Below are 15,511 nucleotides of genomic sequence, written 5' to 3'. Positions count from 1 at the left end.
AGCCATGATGTCATTTTATCATCTATTCTTTTCCAGAATATTCCAATTCAACAAATATCAAAGTTGTTGTTGATACTCAGAATGAAGTCCTCACAGAGACAGGGTAAATAAATCACTGAATAAATAATACATTCACGTGCGTGTTAAATATATTGATGTAATTATATGTAAACCAACAGCTCTATTAACATAACGTGGAGGATTTTAGCCTTGTGTATCAGTAAACAGATTCCTCCAGATTAAATGGACTTGAGTTAGATAAGTAAATAGAAATGAAAGGACCGTTCAGTCTCAATGAAATAGAAATCAAATACTTTGGACAAAACTGTTATTAGTTATTACACGTTATCGCAGAAAATGGGAGTGGAGACTCGGCTACCACATTGAGGTGAATGGGGCAGTCATCAAACCTGAAGAAACTCACGTCAACACGACACAAATACAAACCATCCTGAAGACATCTAATACCAGCCTCGAGGTCAACGTAGAGGCATCGGGCAGTAACACGTACACGTCGAGTGAAAACCTCGGATCTATCTACGTCAAGTCTCCCATCCACAAGGAGGACTATGCCAAGTTTACAGCATCCCTGGAAGAGTACTACAGGAACAAGACTGGTATGTTATCAACAACGCGTTCTAGAAACGTCCTAGATTAGTCAAGGATAAACTTATGTTAATGTCTTTGAGTGAGTGAGTGAGTTTGGTTTTACGCCGCTTTAAGCAATATTCCAGCACAATCACGGCGGGGGACACCAGAAATGGGCTTCACACATTGTACCCATGTCGGGATTCGAACCCGGGACTTCGGCGTGACGAGCGAACGCTTTAACCACTAGGTAAGCGACCGCCCCTAGTGTCTTTGAAGGGCATTTTGAAGTAATACATATAAGGAAAAGAATATATGGATGTCAACTTCTTTATTATGAGGAACACTAATGTTAAGTGAACATGAAATTGCAATGCTCGTCTATTAGTTCCAAATTTAACCGTTAATACCAAGGTATATAGACCTATAAGATTATCATAGGGGGACGTCTATGACGAAACACCAGAAATTCACTACAACTTTCATGCTTTAAGGATTCATGTCAATCCGTTTCAGGTGCATCCTCCAACATCTCCATTGTTGTTGGTCCCGCAGAAGAAGTGATAACGAAAGATGGGTAAATGGATCCCTTCACACTTGTTATCGTTATAATATTAAATATTTTGAGTTGGTATAACCTAATGGTATCTTTACGATTGACTTACTAAAATATATTACTGATTAATGATTAGGACAAATTGTTTAAATAAAATCTAAGGCAGGTTTTAAAAAACACCTTTTCTAAACCTGATTTTCTTTGACCTTCATCAATTTATTTCATGTACTGAATTATTATTTTTGAACTTCTCAGCAAGTCGGAATGGAAACTCACATACTCCGTGAAAGAGAACGGAAAAACGATTCGCCCATCACCAATAAACACAACAGAGGAGAAGGATTTCCTGAGATGGTTTCATTTTAAGTCCAGATTCGGTTTGGAGTACAAGCTGAAGTTCGGCAGTACAACCCACGTCCACAGCAAGAAAACAATATTTGGAATCAATATGAAGGCCAAGGTGTCAACCAGCAGTTACTCAGATATTGAGACGAAACTCAGCCAGGTCATCGTCAAAACTAACCCAGGTGAATATTACAGTTAACTCTCTCAGGCATTAGTTATGTTGTGAACAGGGATTTCAATTATGTCGTGGCTTGTAAGGTTAATGTCGGAGGTAAAGCCCAACCACAAATGTAGGCGTTTACCATCCCACGAGACCAAGGCCATTGACGTTAATCAACTTTAGATAACGGCCACATAGACAAAACCTATCAACAAAATCGTGGTGGGAGAACTGAGTAAGTTATTAATTAATTGATAAAGCTGTACATTTCAAGTGTATGTTACCGTTTAAGAATAAACAGCAACTTATCAGCTTATCAAAACTTTAACGAGACAACCACGTACTGACTCTGAATGATATTTACCGATTTCTCTGATCATTACTATCATTGAAATCAACTTATAAATAGGAAAGCATCTTGGTAAATGGTTTTAAATCTTTTTCAAAGACATCTAGAATAACTACTATCTGTCATTTATGTTGAAATGTCATTTTGATAAAACCAAGTTTGAAACACTCGGATAAGCTGCAAACCGGATAAGCAGCTTCTGTTGTCTCCTACCCTTTTAACGAGAGATGACCGTGTTTAATTAACAATGTTTCAGACTTGATAACGTCTAACACCACAAAGGTGTCAGTGAAAATCCTTGGCCAACAGGAGCTGGTTACTGACTCAGGGTAGGTAGCACTGAATACGGATGTGAGGGGTCAAAACAATACCTGTTTCGGATGGAGACGTTCGACTCGGCTTCCACAATAATCTCGGTGCCAGGGGAGGGGGGCACTGTGCACTGTGCAGAGTTGCGTCCCTTGGTCACGCCAGAAACCTATGATTGTGGGTTCGAATCCCGGTTCGCCCCAATGATGTTTCTAGGTTTGTCAGCACCATACCCGTGCTCGTGGGTTTCACCGAAGTGGTAAACGTCTGAGACCTGCATCACTTCGGGCTTTCCTCCCACATTAAGCTGACACGCCGCGATATAACTGCAATACTGTTAAAAGCGGCTTTTAACCCAACTCACTCACTCACTCATTGTGCCAGTGTCACTTCACTTTTGCTATGAGTAATTACTCTGCTTATTTCATTATAACAGAGATACTAGTATGGATACCTCTGGGGTTTTTCACTTATAACAGGGATACCAATGTGAACACATATCCGATTTTGACGATTTTCACATTGTGTTTTCTGCCATGTTCCAGTGAGACGGTGTGGCGTCTGAACTATGGCGTGTACGTCAACGGTGCCAAGGTGGACGCCTCTTACCTCAAAATCCCCAGTAGGAAAGATCTGGAGAAGCTATGGGTATTCAAGGGACCGAATGGTATAGAGAACGGTGTGTCCGAGGTCAGTGTGGCAGAGACTCACACAACCGTCTCGCTCCATGAACTAAGACTCAACAGGCCAATGTCACAGACTGACGTCACCAAAATCTCAGAAGCAGTACGGGCGTCGTGGGCTAAAGTCCTGAATGTTTCAGGTAAGATTTGAAAGTTTTTATAACTTTGTTTTCTCTGTTATCAGTCATTACTTAATCGAAATGTTTACGGTGGGTTTTATTAAGATGTTCTATTGCACTGGCTGTCGGGGGGGGGGGGGGGGGGCACGAGTGGCCCAGTCGTCTAAGGCGCCGCGATTCGCTGTGCAGAGTTGCGTCCCCTGGACACGCCAGATGCCTATGGTTGTGGGTTCGAATCCCGGTTCGCCCCGATTATGTTTCTAGGTTTGTCAGCACCATACCCGTGCTCGTGGGTTTCACCGAAGTGGTAAACGTCTAAGACCTGCATCACTTCCGGCTTTCCTCCCACATTAAGCTGACACGCCGTGATATAACTGGAATAATGTTAAAAGCAGCGTTAAACCCAACTCACTCACTCACTCACTGGCTGTCGAGACACACGTTTGTGAGCGACGAAATGTTGTATTGTGCCGCGGTCAGCAATATTACAGTCACGATAAACAAGATGAACCAATGGTTGATAGTACGAACATCAACATTTTCAGCCAGTGATCTCCACATCCAAACTTTGCAACGTTTAAACATAGTAATGTAGACATAAGCGTATCCATGTGTGGCATGTGCATCATCATAAATATATTAATGACTCGAAATTATGATAATGTCTTTCATGTTACGCTAGTTGTTGATGGCCAACAAAATCAGATGAATTTTTTTATGTTTTTCAGAGTCCGAACTGCTGATTGATTTCAAAGCATCAAATGAATACGTCATGAAGAACGGGTAGGTGTAATTTGTTTGTTTGTTGTTCAACGCCGCACTCAGCAATATTCCAGCTATATGACGGCGTTCTGTAAATAATCGAATCTTGACTAGACAATCCAGTGATTGACATCATGAGCATCGATCCACGCAATTTAGATACGATGACATGCATCAACCAAGTCAGCAAGCCTGACTACCCAATCCAGTTAGTCGCCTTTTACGGAAAGCATGGGTTGCTGAAGACCTGTTCTACCCCGGATCTTATCAGTGTGACTGATTATAGTACCATATAGTACTACACTGCTTATGAATGTATGTATTACACATTACACTAGAATGTGGATCATAATAGGTTTGAATGTAAATCAACACCAGTTTGTATTTAATGGCGGGTTTGTTTGAAATAATCACATTGTTTGTATACACGCTTCCCTTAACAGTACTTTACTTACAGGAAGTCATCTTGGGGGTGGACTTATTCTCTGAAATGGAATTCAACAATTTTGACCCGCACTGACCTCTCCATCCACGAGCTGAAGCTGAAGCAAGAGCTGAAAGCTAGACTCGTGGCTGTTGTTACATCAAGGGGAGACAACTATACCTTGGTAGATGAGACGTCGAGCTTAGAATACGCCAAACACTTCCCGATATACTTCAGTGTAAAAGTTGCACAAAAAGACATTGAAGCGATGAAGGAGAGACTGGAAAGTGCATGGACCCTAAAGAAAGGTAAGTGGCTAAACTATGCAAGTGTATGTTATACACGTTAACGATAATATAGTGTATTCCACGTACGCAACTGGGGGGCACGGGTGGCCCAGTCGTCTTAGGCGCTGCGATTCGCTGTGCAGAGTTGCGTCCCTTGGGCACGCCAGAAACCTATGATTGTGGGTTCGAATCCCGGTTCACCCCGATTATGTTTCTAGGTTTGTCAGCACCATACCCGTGCTCGTGGGTTTCACCGAAGTGGTAAACGTCTGAAACCTGCATCACTTCGAGCTTTCCTCCCACATTAAGCTGACACGCCGTGATATAACTGCAATACTGTTCAAAGCGGCGTTAAACCCAACTCACTCACTCACTCACATACGCAACTAAAATATACTAAAAACAAGTTGAGGATCACCCAAATCTTTCATATCGCTGTAGTTAATCTTTCATTCCGTGACAGATTAACAAAAGCAATGTGAAAGATTCGGGTGGTCCTCAACTTGTTTTTAGTATATTTTAGTTGCGTATGTGAGTGAGTTAGTGAGTTGGGTTTCAACCTCGCTTTGAACAGTGTTCCAGACCGAGGCTGGTCGTAGAGGTAACATCTTTCTTGAAACGAGCATTGACACGGTGTTACACGACCGAGGACAACTTTGAACAACTTTGTTTCAGGAATCAACGTAAGCATTGACATTTCTACCCAAAAAGAAGTGATCGACAAGTCCGGGTAAGTCGTAATTGTCTAAAGACTTTTTTAAATGAAAGTATTGGTAAAAAAAATGATGTCCTCAAATAACTGCATTAATAATCAAAGTGCCATACAATCTTTGACAAAAACGGTACATTAATGTATGTGATTTTTTTGGACTCTTGATATTCAAAGCAGGGTTATTTAGACACATCTTTTTAAAATATCTGCCACATTGGAGATTCTGGGTTAGAAGTCGCCTAGTAACCCTTTCTTGCCGCCCGAGACGACTTAATGGATCAGGTGGTCTGGTGTCTTGGTTGATACCCCGCGTTCCCCCTTAGCGTGTATCACTGCTCGAAATATCAAATGTCTGGTTCAGACTCGATTATTTACAGGCCGCCTTCAAATAGCTGGAATATAGAGTCCTTTAAACATCAAACACACAAAACAAATGACAAAACCTGTGTGATCATGACTAAATGAGAAAAGACAACTCTTAATACTGTGAACATTTCAGCAAATCGTACTGGGAACTGGTATACTTCGTGTCCACCACCAACACAACGGACACTGCAGTTGTGCTGGACTCAAGCGTGGAGGAATACAAGAATGTCACCACTCTACTAGCTGAAGAAATCGCCAATGTGACAGACGTAAACGGACAGTCGTACACTGTGGTGACTTCTGTTGACCACCTATTCCGGGCAGACCAGACCTTCAGTCTGTTCCTCAGTGCCAAGTTTGACAAGAAGGTAGAACTGAAGTTCAAAGAAACAATTGAGACAACAGTCAGACAACAGCTGAAAGGTACATTCTCACTTGTGTTGGTATTCCTATTTGGCAGATGTGAGAAATTAAACAATGCTTGCATATCACCGAGGTTGGAAATAACACTGCACTATCTATACGCTTCAGGAGGCGTTAGCCGTTTTAATATAGTACCAATCCTATTTTCAACTGGCAAAGTGCTTGGTTCTTAGAGTAGTTCAATCATCAGACAACTAAACTACATGAAAAATATTGTAATAATGTCATTATAGGGGTGGCATTGTATCACTTAGACATTGGTGGTAACCATGTATTGATAATAATAAATAGCAGAACGCTGTTGTTTGTTTTCATACTTATAAAATATTTCCACCTCTCTTTTCAGTTATGGAGAATGCAAGTATCACAGTGGATGTCCTGAAACACGAAGAAGTGACAACGAGAACATTGTATGTTTACCCCAGTTCAGTCTACCTTGCTGTACTTATTTACCTGAACCTCAAACCGTCGCTGGGGTATGATGTGCATAGCATCCATGCTTAAACTACGTGTGATTGTCAAAATATATCAATTCGATCCTGAAAAAATAATTTCTTGTCAGGTTGGACATGATAGCGGTCCTGAAACAAAACACTACGTTTGGGAAGCAATGGTTCAAACAATGTCCTGACTAAAAAATCCCAAGCCCCATATTCTGCCCCACTTGTGAAACCCGCCACAAACACATGTAAGGCAAGCCAGTTGTTCACTTGAAAAAAACACAGTCAAAATGGGAATTTCGATCAGACATAATTTTTCAAGAACCCCAACTAAATAACAGCAACAATTGCACTGATACCTAAACTGACGAATTATTGTCATATTACTATACTTTTATTCATGAAAAGGGTCTAATGATGACACGTTTACGTAATGAAAACTTAATATGATATCGTGCTGGCAGTTCTTATGTGGGAGTTTGTGTTTAATATGGTCTTGAATTGACACCACACTCGCACACCTACAATCCTCCAAAAATAGGAAATGGTCGATCCTATATTATTCATATATCGTCTCCTCCTTCTCCTATAGCGAGAGTGCTTGGAAGTACCTGTTCTCAATCAAGGTGGATGGAAGGACGCTAAGCCCCCTGTCTACCCTGAACGGGACCTGGCCCCACTTTGAGCTGGTGACGTCCACTGGCCACCGCGTCAATATACTATCAAACCAAACAGCCACTTCTTACTTCGACTTCCGAAACAGCTTCTCATTCTACATGGAGAAAAATGTGTCTTTCTCTTCCTGGTTAGAGATAAAGTCAGCCCTCAACAGATCTTGGTCCACCCTTAACGGTAGGTCGATGTATTCAATGCCGTTTTATATTTCGGGTTAATGATGCAATTGTATTTTTTAACACAACGTTGTTTGTAGAATTTATATGTAAGAGCTTTAGTGCATCGTCATGTGTCTGCAGCAATATTTAATAACTGGTTGATAATATTAATCTGATTGTTTCATTAATGTACATGTACACGTATAAAAAATCACAATAAATGGTTTACTATTTTAATATTTTCAGAGTACAAAGCGTGTGCATGCCTGGATTTTGTTCTTGGATCCATACGTGAAGTTATAGACAGCAAGGGGTAGGTACCAGGCATATATAGCAAAAATAAACTCAATAAATTGAAAAACACAGTTCATATGTTTATAGGTTGTGCATAATAGTAAAAGAATGATTAATGAACTCTATCCATCTCCAAAATATTTCAATTCCACAACTCTGGCGTTTCTAAATTAACGGGCAAAAGAAACGCCACCAAACAATTTCATACGGGTAACGTTGTGCACATGTTGCATGTTTTTAGTGATTAAATTCACTTTCCACGCAAATCACGTGAAGCACGTGCACATGTTCACAGGAAATAGTCAGTTGCTTTCAGCTTTGTGTTTCCAACTGTCTTCGTGCTGTTTGGCAAATTTGTTGAAAACTGACGACCATTATTTATTTGTTAGCGTTTCTTTTGCCCGCTAGTTTAGGAAACGCTTCCAGTGACAACTGACTCTATTAACACACGGTATATACCGGTTTCCTTGCATTTCCTTTACTCGCTTCAGAAACACATTCTACAAGGTCCTGTACTTCATGAAACAAAATACCACAATGGTTGACGCCATGACACACCGGAAGCTGAGTACCACCATCTTGAAATCGGAACTGAAGAACATCCGGTCAGTCCAGGGTCAGCATAACAGTGTTGTGGAAGTGGTGGCTGGCGTGACCACAAGGGTAGATACTCTGTTTGGATTCTTCTTGAAGAAGAAGGTCAGGATCGACCATTGGTCAAGGATGGAGAAATCGATTGAAAAGGCTTATAAAGTGGACAACAACAAAGGAGGTATTTTATAGTATCTCAGTGTTATGGGTTTTCCGTCATCTTAGTGTCTAAAATATCTGTGTGATGCTGCACCCCCACCCCATTCCCCCGTTATAGCGCGAGTAATCGCGATAATACACATGGCCGTCCAAAAACGTACGATGTCCGAAAACCTATGATCCGATGATATATTCATAAAAATATGTGTCATGCAGAAATTCTGCCACAGCATAATTACTTCTGAAACCATGTGAATAGTTCCTAAATTTCAAATGAAGTATACTCTTCAAAAGCAATGACAATCGTGATGAAATTTACAATTGGATAATTGAGATGTGACTCTATGTATGACAATGTATATGTCGTTTCCGTTATCAAATTACCTCAAGTAAAACATTCAGTCATATCATTATTAGTACAACAATAATAAATAATATTTTGAAAATTGAAATACGTCGGGTAACTATAAAGCTGCAGTGATAACGGATTAATAAGATAAAATGTTGTATGGATTATTTAATTGTGTTTGTATGTCTAGTTCCTTCTATTGCAGAATGCTGCACCTCAGTTCGGTTTTTGAGGCAAATTCCATACATTACTGTCAAAGGGTAAGTGTTTTTCATCTTTGGTAACGCTGGCAAAATTTGTCATAGTTGTTTAAGAGATTATTATTCAGTTTGTGAGTTTTGCTATTGAGTCAAACCTTCAGATAATAATCGATTCCAAATGGATGTATTTCAGACAGGTGTTGTGGAAGGTGGAGTATCAACTTCTGAGGGACAACGTCTCACTGGATGCAGAGGTCACCACTGGCGTCAACGTCACTGTCGTCCAATCAGAGATCCATGCTACTTTCGCTTCCGCTTATGCCATTGAGAAAGTGCAAAAACGCGAACTGATCGACTATCGTAACAAAGTGGAACTATATTTCTCTGCTCCAATCGCGGAAGAACATTTGATTAAAATCAAACAAGCTGTCAACATTTCATACAGTGTAACTGTCAGTAAGTAAAAACTTGGGTTTTATTTTACCAAAATATATATGATTTGTTTTGTGGATTACCAGTTGCTTAACATTTAAATATGAATCATACCTTTTATAATTTTGAGACATGCTTACAGTTAAAGAAAACACCCTCATCTTAGTGAGCGATACAACAGACTGAATACTTTTATATGCAGCAAATAAACAATAGCTTTGTATCCCTATATAACTTTGGATAGTATACTATTTTCTGTCACCTTTCGTCTGGACATTATCACTATTGATTGTCATGTTTCAGCTGACATTCTCATCCTAAGCAACCAGGAGATGATTGACATCTCTGGGTAAGTAAATGTACACGCTACATGTTAATAAATTAAGTTTTTCAAAAAGTGACTAGACCGTCTGAACCTCACTTTCAGCGCTCTGTGTGAAATGGAGGCATGTCGCAAACAATATGTCGTGTAGATCATCATGTATTGACTGATTTCGATTTCAACCTTTATGAAGCAGTTTGGGCGGGGTCTTCTTCATTCCTGCATCCTACTTATTACGACATTCAATTTACCGGACCTGGACTAATTTCTTCTGAGTGTCTCTCAAACCATTCACTCCAGTTACAAGGATCTGTATACATGTTTTGATTTCTGCCATGGACATGTGTCTCAGCCATCTTTGTTTGCACATACTACCATCTATCCATTTGCTGCTTTAATAATACGATCGTGGCACATTATACTCCTTCCCTTTTCCTCTTATTCGTTTGGCACTGCGATAACGGCCAATTGGGTATTTCCTGTTGTTTTGTTGTACGCCTGCGTGACATGATTTTCCTCACTTATACAGAGTTTTCATGAACTGATTTCAGGACGTCGTTGTGGAAGCTTTCAGTGTTTATTTACGAAGGTGGTAAGGACAACGTTGTGTCCTATGTTCCTGGCTGGGGGCTGGCGACGGTCACTATCAATATGACCCGGCTGATGTCAGAGGTGAAGAGTCTGAAGATAGAGGCTGTCCACGGAGTGGTAGAGATGTTGGAAACTACCGGAGAGGGATTGCGTCTCTATGAACAGAGCCTCAGCATTATTGTGAAGAACGTCATCAAAACTGTGGACTTCGTCAACATATCAGTGGCACTGACAAACCTGTGGAATACAACGTTAAGAGGTTGGTGAGTGAATGATTGAGTGAGTTGGGTTTAACGCCGCTTTTAACAGTAATCCAGTTATATCACGGCGTGTCAGCTTAATGTGGGAGGAAAGCCCGAAGTGATGCAGGTCTCAGACGTTTACCACTTCGGTGAAACCCACGAGCACGGGTATGGTGCTGACAAACCAAGAAACATAATCAGGGCGAACCGGGATTCGAACCCACAATCATAGGTTCCTGGCGTGCCCAAGGGACGCAACTCTGCACAGCGAATTGCGGCGCCTTTCACGACTGGGCCACCCGTGCCCCATTTAAGAGGTTGGTGAATTACTTGTCTTCACCGGAATAAATAATATTCCATATTATTGTTTGATTTGCAAATGAGTGAGTGTATGTTGCCTAACGTCTGATGAGAAATTGAAATTATGAACTGAGAATAACCAAGTCCAGGCCAGGCATAGAAGTGGTTGATACCTTAAGCTGTAATTATCGCCACCCGGGAACGATGACGTAATCATCCAGGTCACATATTGTCAAAACCGGTCCTTATTTTATGTTTGACAGAAACGAATTAACAAAAAATATTTCCAGTTGATAAAAATCAAAGAGAAGGTTTGGTACAAATCATTCATGCATGAACCTACCATTTCGTTATATTCCCCCAGAATCAGTAGAGGAGAAAGCGATCACTGTAGAGGTGTCAAGACAGGAGGAACTCGTAGACATAAATGGGTAAGTGGACCCCACTTATTCGGAAATACTGTTGTCATGGCGACTATTTTAAACATGTCTATGTAGTATACCATGCACACGATTCGTCACTCTGGAAAAACGTTAATTCGAACGATTTCACGGAAACGACTTTGTTAAAGTATGCGTGTTTTGAAACGACTTCGTGTATATCTAACTGGTACTTCCCCCGTAAGTATCGCTGTTCTTAGTAACCGGATTTTTGGAATGTACGTCATATCAAAACTTCCTCTTTCAGCAACACTATATCAAGACTCGTTTACTTCCTCAAAATGGATGAAAAAACTTTGACCGCGGACGAACTCCCGCCTCAGAACGAGACCAGAATTCAAGCAACACTGACTTCATGGTTTAAGGAGAGGTATGAAGTTGTCCTGGAAACTGAAATGACGCTGTTGCGTTACGAAAGTTTGTTTGCGTTCTACATGGCATCGCCCGTCCTGCTGCGGGACACGCACGAGTTTCAGCAAAGACTAGAGGTCGCCTGGAAGACAAAGTTTGGTGAGTCTTAGTGAACACACAGACCAACAAGACCTTTAGACAAATCACAACGCGTAGTCATATAAGGGTACCTGCATTTCTCGATTATCGGCCGAAACAGATTCCATTAGGCGGAACAGGCAAAAAAGAGGGTGAAATAATATGAGTGAGTGTGTGAGTGAGTATGGTTTTACGCCGCTTTTAGCAATATTCATGCAATATCACGGCGGGGGGCCCCATAAATGGGCTTCACACATTGTACCCTTGTCGGGTATCGATCCCGGGTCTTTGGCGTGACGAGCGAACGCTTTAACCACTATGCTACCCGACCGCCCCTGAAATAATATGAATGGATCACTGAAAATCTGTGAATTCACGAGGTGTTCACGAAACGGGTAGATGCTTATATTTGAGTCTCGCATACGTAAATACGTAAGTACAACTAAAGAGACCCGCTTACGTTCTGGCGTGTCTAACGATCCATTTCAACAAACCATGTAATCTATATTCAACCTCACAGAAGGTAATAAGTGAATATTCTGTGAGATGTCATTTATCATTTCAGCATCAAGTAGTGTGGTTAATGTCACTTCACGGATACTCCTACAAGAAGAGCTTACTGACGGAACGTCGTTAAGGTATGATTGTGGCATGGAATAACTTCCCTGTTGACATCTCCTTGTGTATTATTACCAAGGTCACCGTAGCCATTGTCACTTGGTGCTTCGCTGGACCTCTGGTTAAATTTCGAGAGGTGGTCGTTCAGAAATACAACTTAATTTTCGTCAAAGTTGTCCATGTTAGGATGTAAATTCTAAGGGACGTAACTCTTGATGGCTGTTCTATTATTATTCATTTAAAGGTCAGGTTGGTTGTTGTTTGTCTTTTCTACAATATCAGATTGTTAGTTTGTCTTCAAGTGTTGGCAGTAAAACTACTGTCATTAGATATTTGAATGGCATGTAGAAGTGATACAATGAAGTTATGGATCTCGACTTCTTTACAACGTTTCGGGGTATATGCTTACTGCTTCATCAGATGATGTGTGAGTAGGAATATTCTCCGAAACATTATGTTCCTAACAATATAGAAGTTGGCATACATAAAGTATCTCCTAGGATGTCGTTAATAGAAAACAACAACAAATATAATAACTAAAGACGAGCTAAAATTGCACTCTGTCGTTTCCAGTAAAACGTTTTGGAGAGTGTCATACTCTTCAGAAAGAGACTCCAAAAAGGTTGACTCAAGATCAGAGGTCGGACTCAGCGTCACTGAGATCAAGGCAGTTCTCAACACCAAATTCACCACGACGTCCACCAACTACTCCCATATCCTCCTGGGCGTGACCGTTGCTGAGACAATCTACCGCTACACGGACCTCTTCTCCCTGCATATCAAACACAGAGTGGCTGCCATAGATTATACAAAGTTCGAGACATCCCTTGCGACGTTCTGGAAAGATGACATAAATGGTACTGCAGAACATAAGAAAGATAAAGTTTCTGTTAATGTTTTCACAGTGAGATTGGCACCGTTGTTAAAATTCTACACATTCAACAACACTGTAATTATGGTACCTTAATGATGTGACTAGAAAACTGTAACACACCACACCACCCAATCACTGTAGATTACATAAAATATATGTACATGATTGGCTATATTAACGCAACCAGTTGAGAAAGCCGGTGTAAGAAGCAGTCGTACAATGTACATGCAAACGCTGCATCTAAAAATATTTCAACCTCGGTATTTTAAAACCAACCAACCAAACTTTTATAGTCCAAATATTTTAACAATTCTCGCATTTACAAGTCTGTTTCTAAAACCTATAAGATATCGGCTTGCATGAATAATGTTTGTATTGTAAATACTTCAATACACTGGTCCAGTCAATGTCCACTAAAGCACACCAGAAATCCTCAAGAAAACGTTTCCTAATCTGATATATCTTCAACAGGTGCCACAGCTACAGTATGCAAACAAGAGGAAGAACTCGACTCCCACGGGTAAGACACAGCAATGGAGGAACCTTGTTCACGCAGACCGCATGATGGTTTAGTTTTCGTGCTAACGATTCGGAAACATTTTATGACAAAAAGCACTGATCTTGTATGTTACATTTTGCTGGTTTAACGAGGTTTCGAAATGTTCACTGAATATTTAATGATGAGTAGCCACTCCTTAACAAACTAGGGTCCCCGTCAAACTCACTTAAAGAACCATTATGGTGTTGTAAACAGACTTACTCTAACGTGAGCTGCGCTCGTATCGTTTAGTGGATCAGGGGCTTCAGATTTAAACATAATAATATGATATATTCAACGGTAAGAAAGAAAAAATATGAAATCAGCTGACTTTTATGTTTTCTGTTTTTTTTTGTTATCGGCCATAAGAACATCTGTTTTCACACATGTATTTGTTCGTCGCCTTCAGAAGAAAGCCATCGATGTTCGCGTATCGTTCATATTTTACTGTTTGTCTGTCGTAGTGAATCAGTGTGGAAGTTATCATATGTCCTAAAGAAGAACAACACCTTGGTATCGTCACAGAAGATAGTGCAGGCCTCGGCTGACGTCATAATGAAGAGCGTGAACGTCACGAGTCCTCGTGGCCTGACGTATACAATAGTTGACGTCACGGAGACGGTGAGGATGGAGGAAGTGTATCAACTATACGTCACGAGGAAGGTGTTCCGGGATGATGTCACTCATTTTACAGCATCTCTGCAGGAGACCATCGAAAATATTGTGCCAGGTTTGTCGTAATTTTGTTATTTTCATATCAATATCACCGAACAAATATGACCTGATGTCGCTATGGCTCTTTATGTAAGGGTTTAGACTGATGGGAGCTTCATACGTCATTGTAGTCGGGGATTAATGTTCCTTTTGCCTTCTTGGAACCTAGATGGAGGAGTATATTCGGAAAAGTGATCAAAACTTTACACTAATCAATCAAATATATTTGTTTAAATCCGGTTTAATGGATGCAGCTCTTCTTTAAATGTTTCTCAAAATCATTAGCATCAGAAGGTTGGAAATTCTCCAAACTGACTGGGAAAGTCATATTTTTCTTATTTTATTTTATCATATTTCACCAGGTGACAACTCAACTAACATACACGTTGAATGGAAGGGGCAGACTCAGTTTAAACACATAACGGATTCAAAGTAAGTCATGGATGTTTATTTCCATATATATTCTAACTAAACAACAATTGCGTCATCGGTAAAGACAAGGTTGTTTATGGATGACAACTTCTTTATTCTATTATGCTGGTTACCAACTTCTAAAAATGCCAACTGAGTCATCTACGAGACGACCAGGAGAGCTACTGAAGCCCTCATATGCTAGTTTTGACGTTTATACCTGATTGTCTATTTGTTGTTTAACGCCGCGATATTTAGGCTATACGACCGCGGGTAGCAGATACTGGGGTGTGTCCCAGACACACCAGTGATTTGTATTGAGAGCAGCGCCTCATGCCTTCAGGGTACAGCGTCTCGCAATCACCGAGTCTCACCACGGGATTTATGTATGTGCCTCGAATGTCAAGCATTGGTTGCTGGCGACGTATTTTAACCCGAATTCCCCATGGGTTTATCAACAAATAACAACCTCGTGGTCTAGTGGTAGAGCGTCTGCCCGGAGGGTGGAAGGCCGGTAGTTCGTTCCAAGGCCACGTCATACAAAAAGACGTTAAAAGATGGTACTTATTGTTGCTCTTAGTGGGTCTTTGC

General features: G+C 40.7%; 1 protein-coding gene across 1 annotated transcript in view; it reads left to right on the top strand.

The window, feature by feature from the left end:
- LOC124143356 overlaps positions 1–15,511 on the top strand; it is a 53,558-nt gene that overhangs the window by 25,105 nt on the left and 12,942 nt on the right. The window contains exons 24-48 of the mRNA XM_048399392.1: positions 37–103; positions 355–617; positions 1,105–1,165; positions 1,400–1,671; positions 2,255–2,327; positions 2,853–3,130; positions 3,838–3,892; positions 4,329–4,603; positions 5,258–5,312; positions 5,794–6,083; positions 6,430–6,493; positions 7,116–7,375; positions 7,603–7,669; positions 8,142–8,422; positions 8,955–9,009; positions 9,143–9,405; positions 9,685–9,730; positions 10,255–10,553; positions 11,201–11,267; positions 11,524–11,786; positions 12,331–12,403; positions 12,957–13,240; positions 13,729–13,777; positions 14,260–14,525; positions 14,872–14,941. Of these exons, the coding sequence (XP_048255349.1) occupies positions 37–103; positions 355–617; positions 1,105–1,165; positions 1,400–1,671; positions 2,255–2,327; positions 2,853–3,130; positions 3,838–3,892; positions 4,329–4,603; positions 5,258–5,312; positions 5,794–6,083; positions 6,430–6,493; positions 7,116–7,375; positions 7,603–7,669; positions 8,142–8,422; positions 8,955–9,009; positions 9,143–9,405; positions 9,685–9,730; positions 10,255–10,553; positions 11,201–11,267; positions 11,524–11,786; positions 12,331–12,403; positions 12,957–13,240; positions 13,729–13,777; positions 14,260–14,525; positions 14,872–14,941 (4,096 nt within the window). The remainder of the gene's footprint in view (positions 1–36; positions 104–354; positions 618–1,104; positions 1,166–1,399; positions 1,672–2,254; positions 2,328–2,852; positions 3,131–3,837; positions 3,893–4,328; positions 4,604–5,257; positions 5,313–5,793; positions 6,084–6,429; positions 6,494–7,115; positions 7,376–7,602; positions 7,670–8,141; positions 8,423–8,954; positions 9,010–9,142; positions 9,406–9,684; positions 9,731–10,254; positions 10,554–11,200; positions 11,268–11,523; positions 11,787–12,330; positions 12,404–12,956; positions 13,241–13,728; positions 13,778–14,259; positions 14,526–14,871; positions 14,942–15,511) is intronic.

The sequence above is a fragment of the Haliotis rufescens genome, unplaced genomic scaffold (genome assembly GCF_023055435.1).
Source record: "Haliotis rufescens isolate VD_foot unplaced genomic scaffold, xgHalRufe1.0.p SCAF_2, whole genome shotgun sequence".
Classification (NCBI taxonomy): Eukaryota; Metazoa; Mollusca; class Gastropoda; order Lepetellida; family Haliotidae; genus Haliotis; species Haliotis rufescens.
Note: the sequence above shows the minus strand (reverse complement) of the source record. Positions and strands in the feature narration are given on the sequence as shown.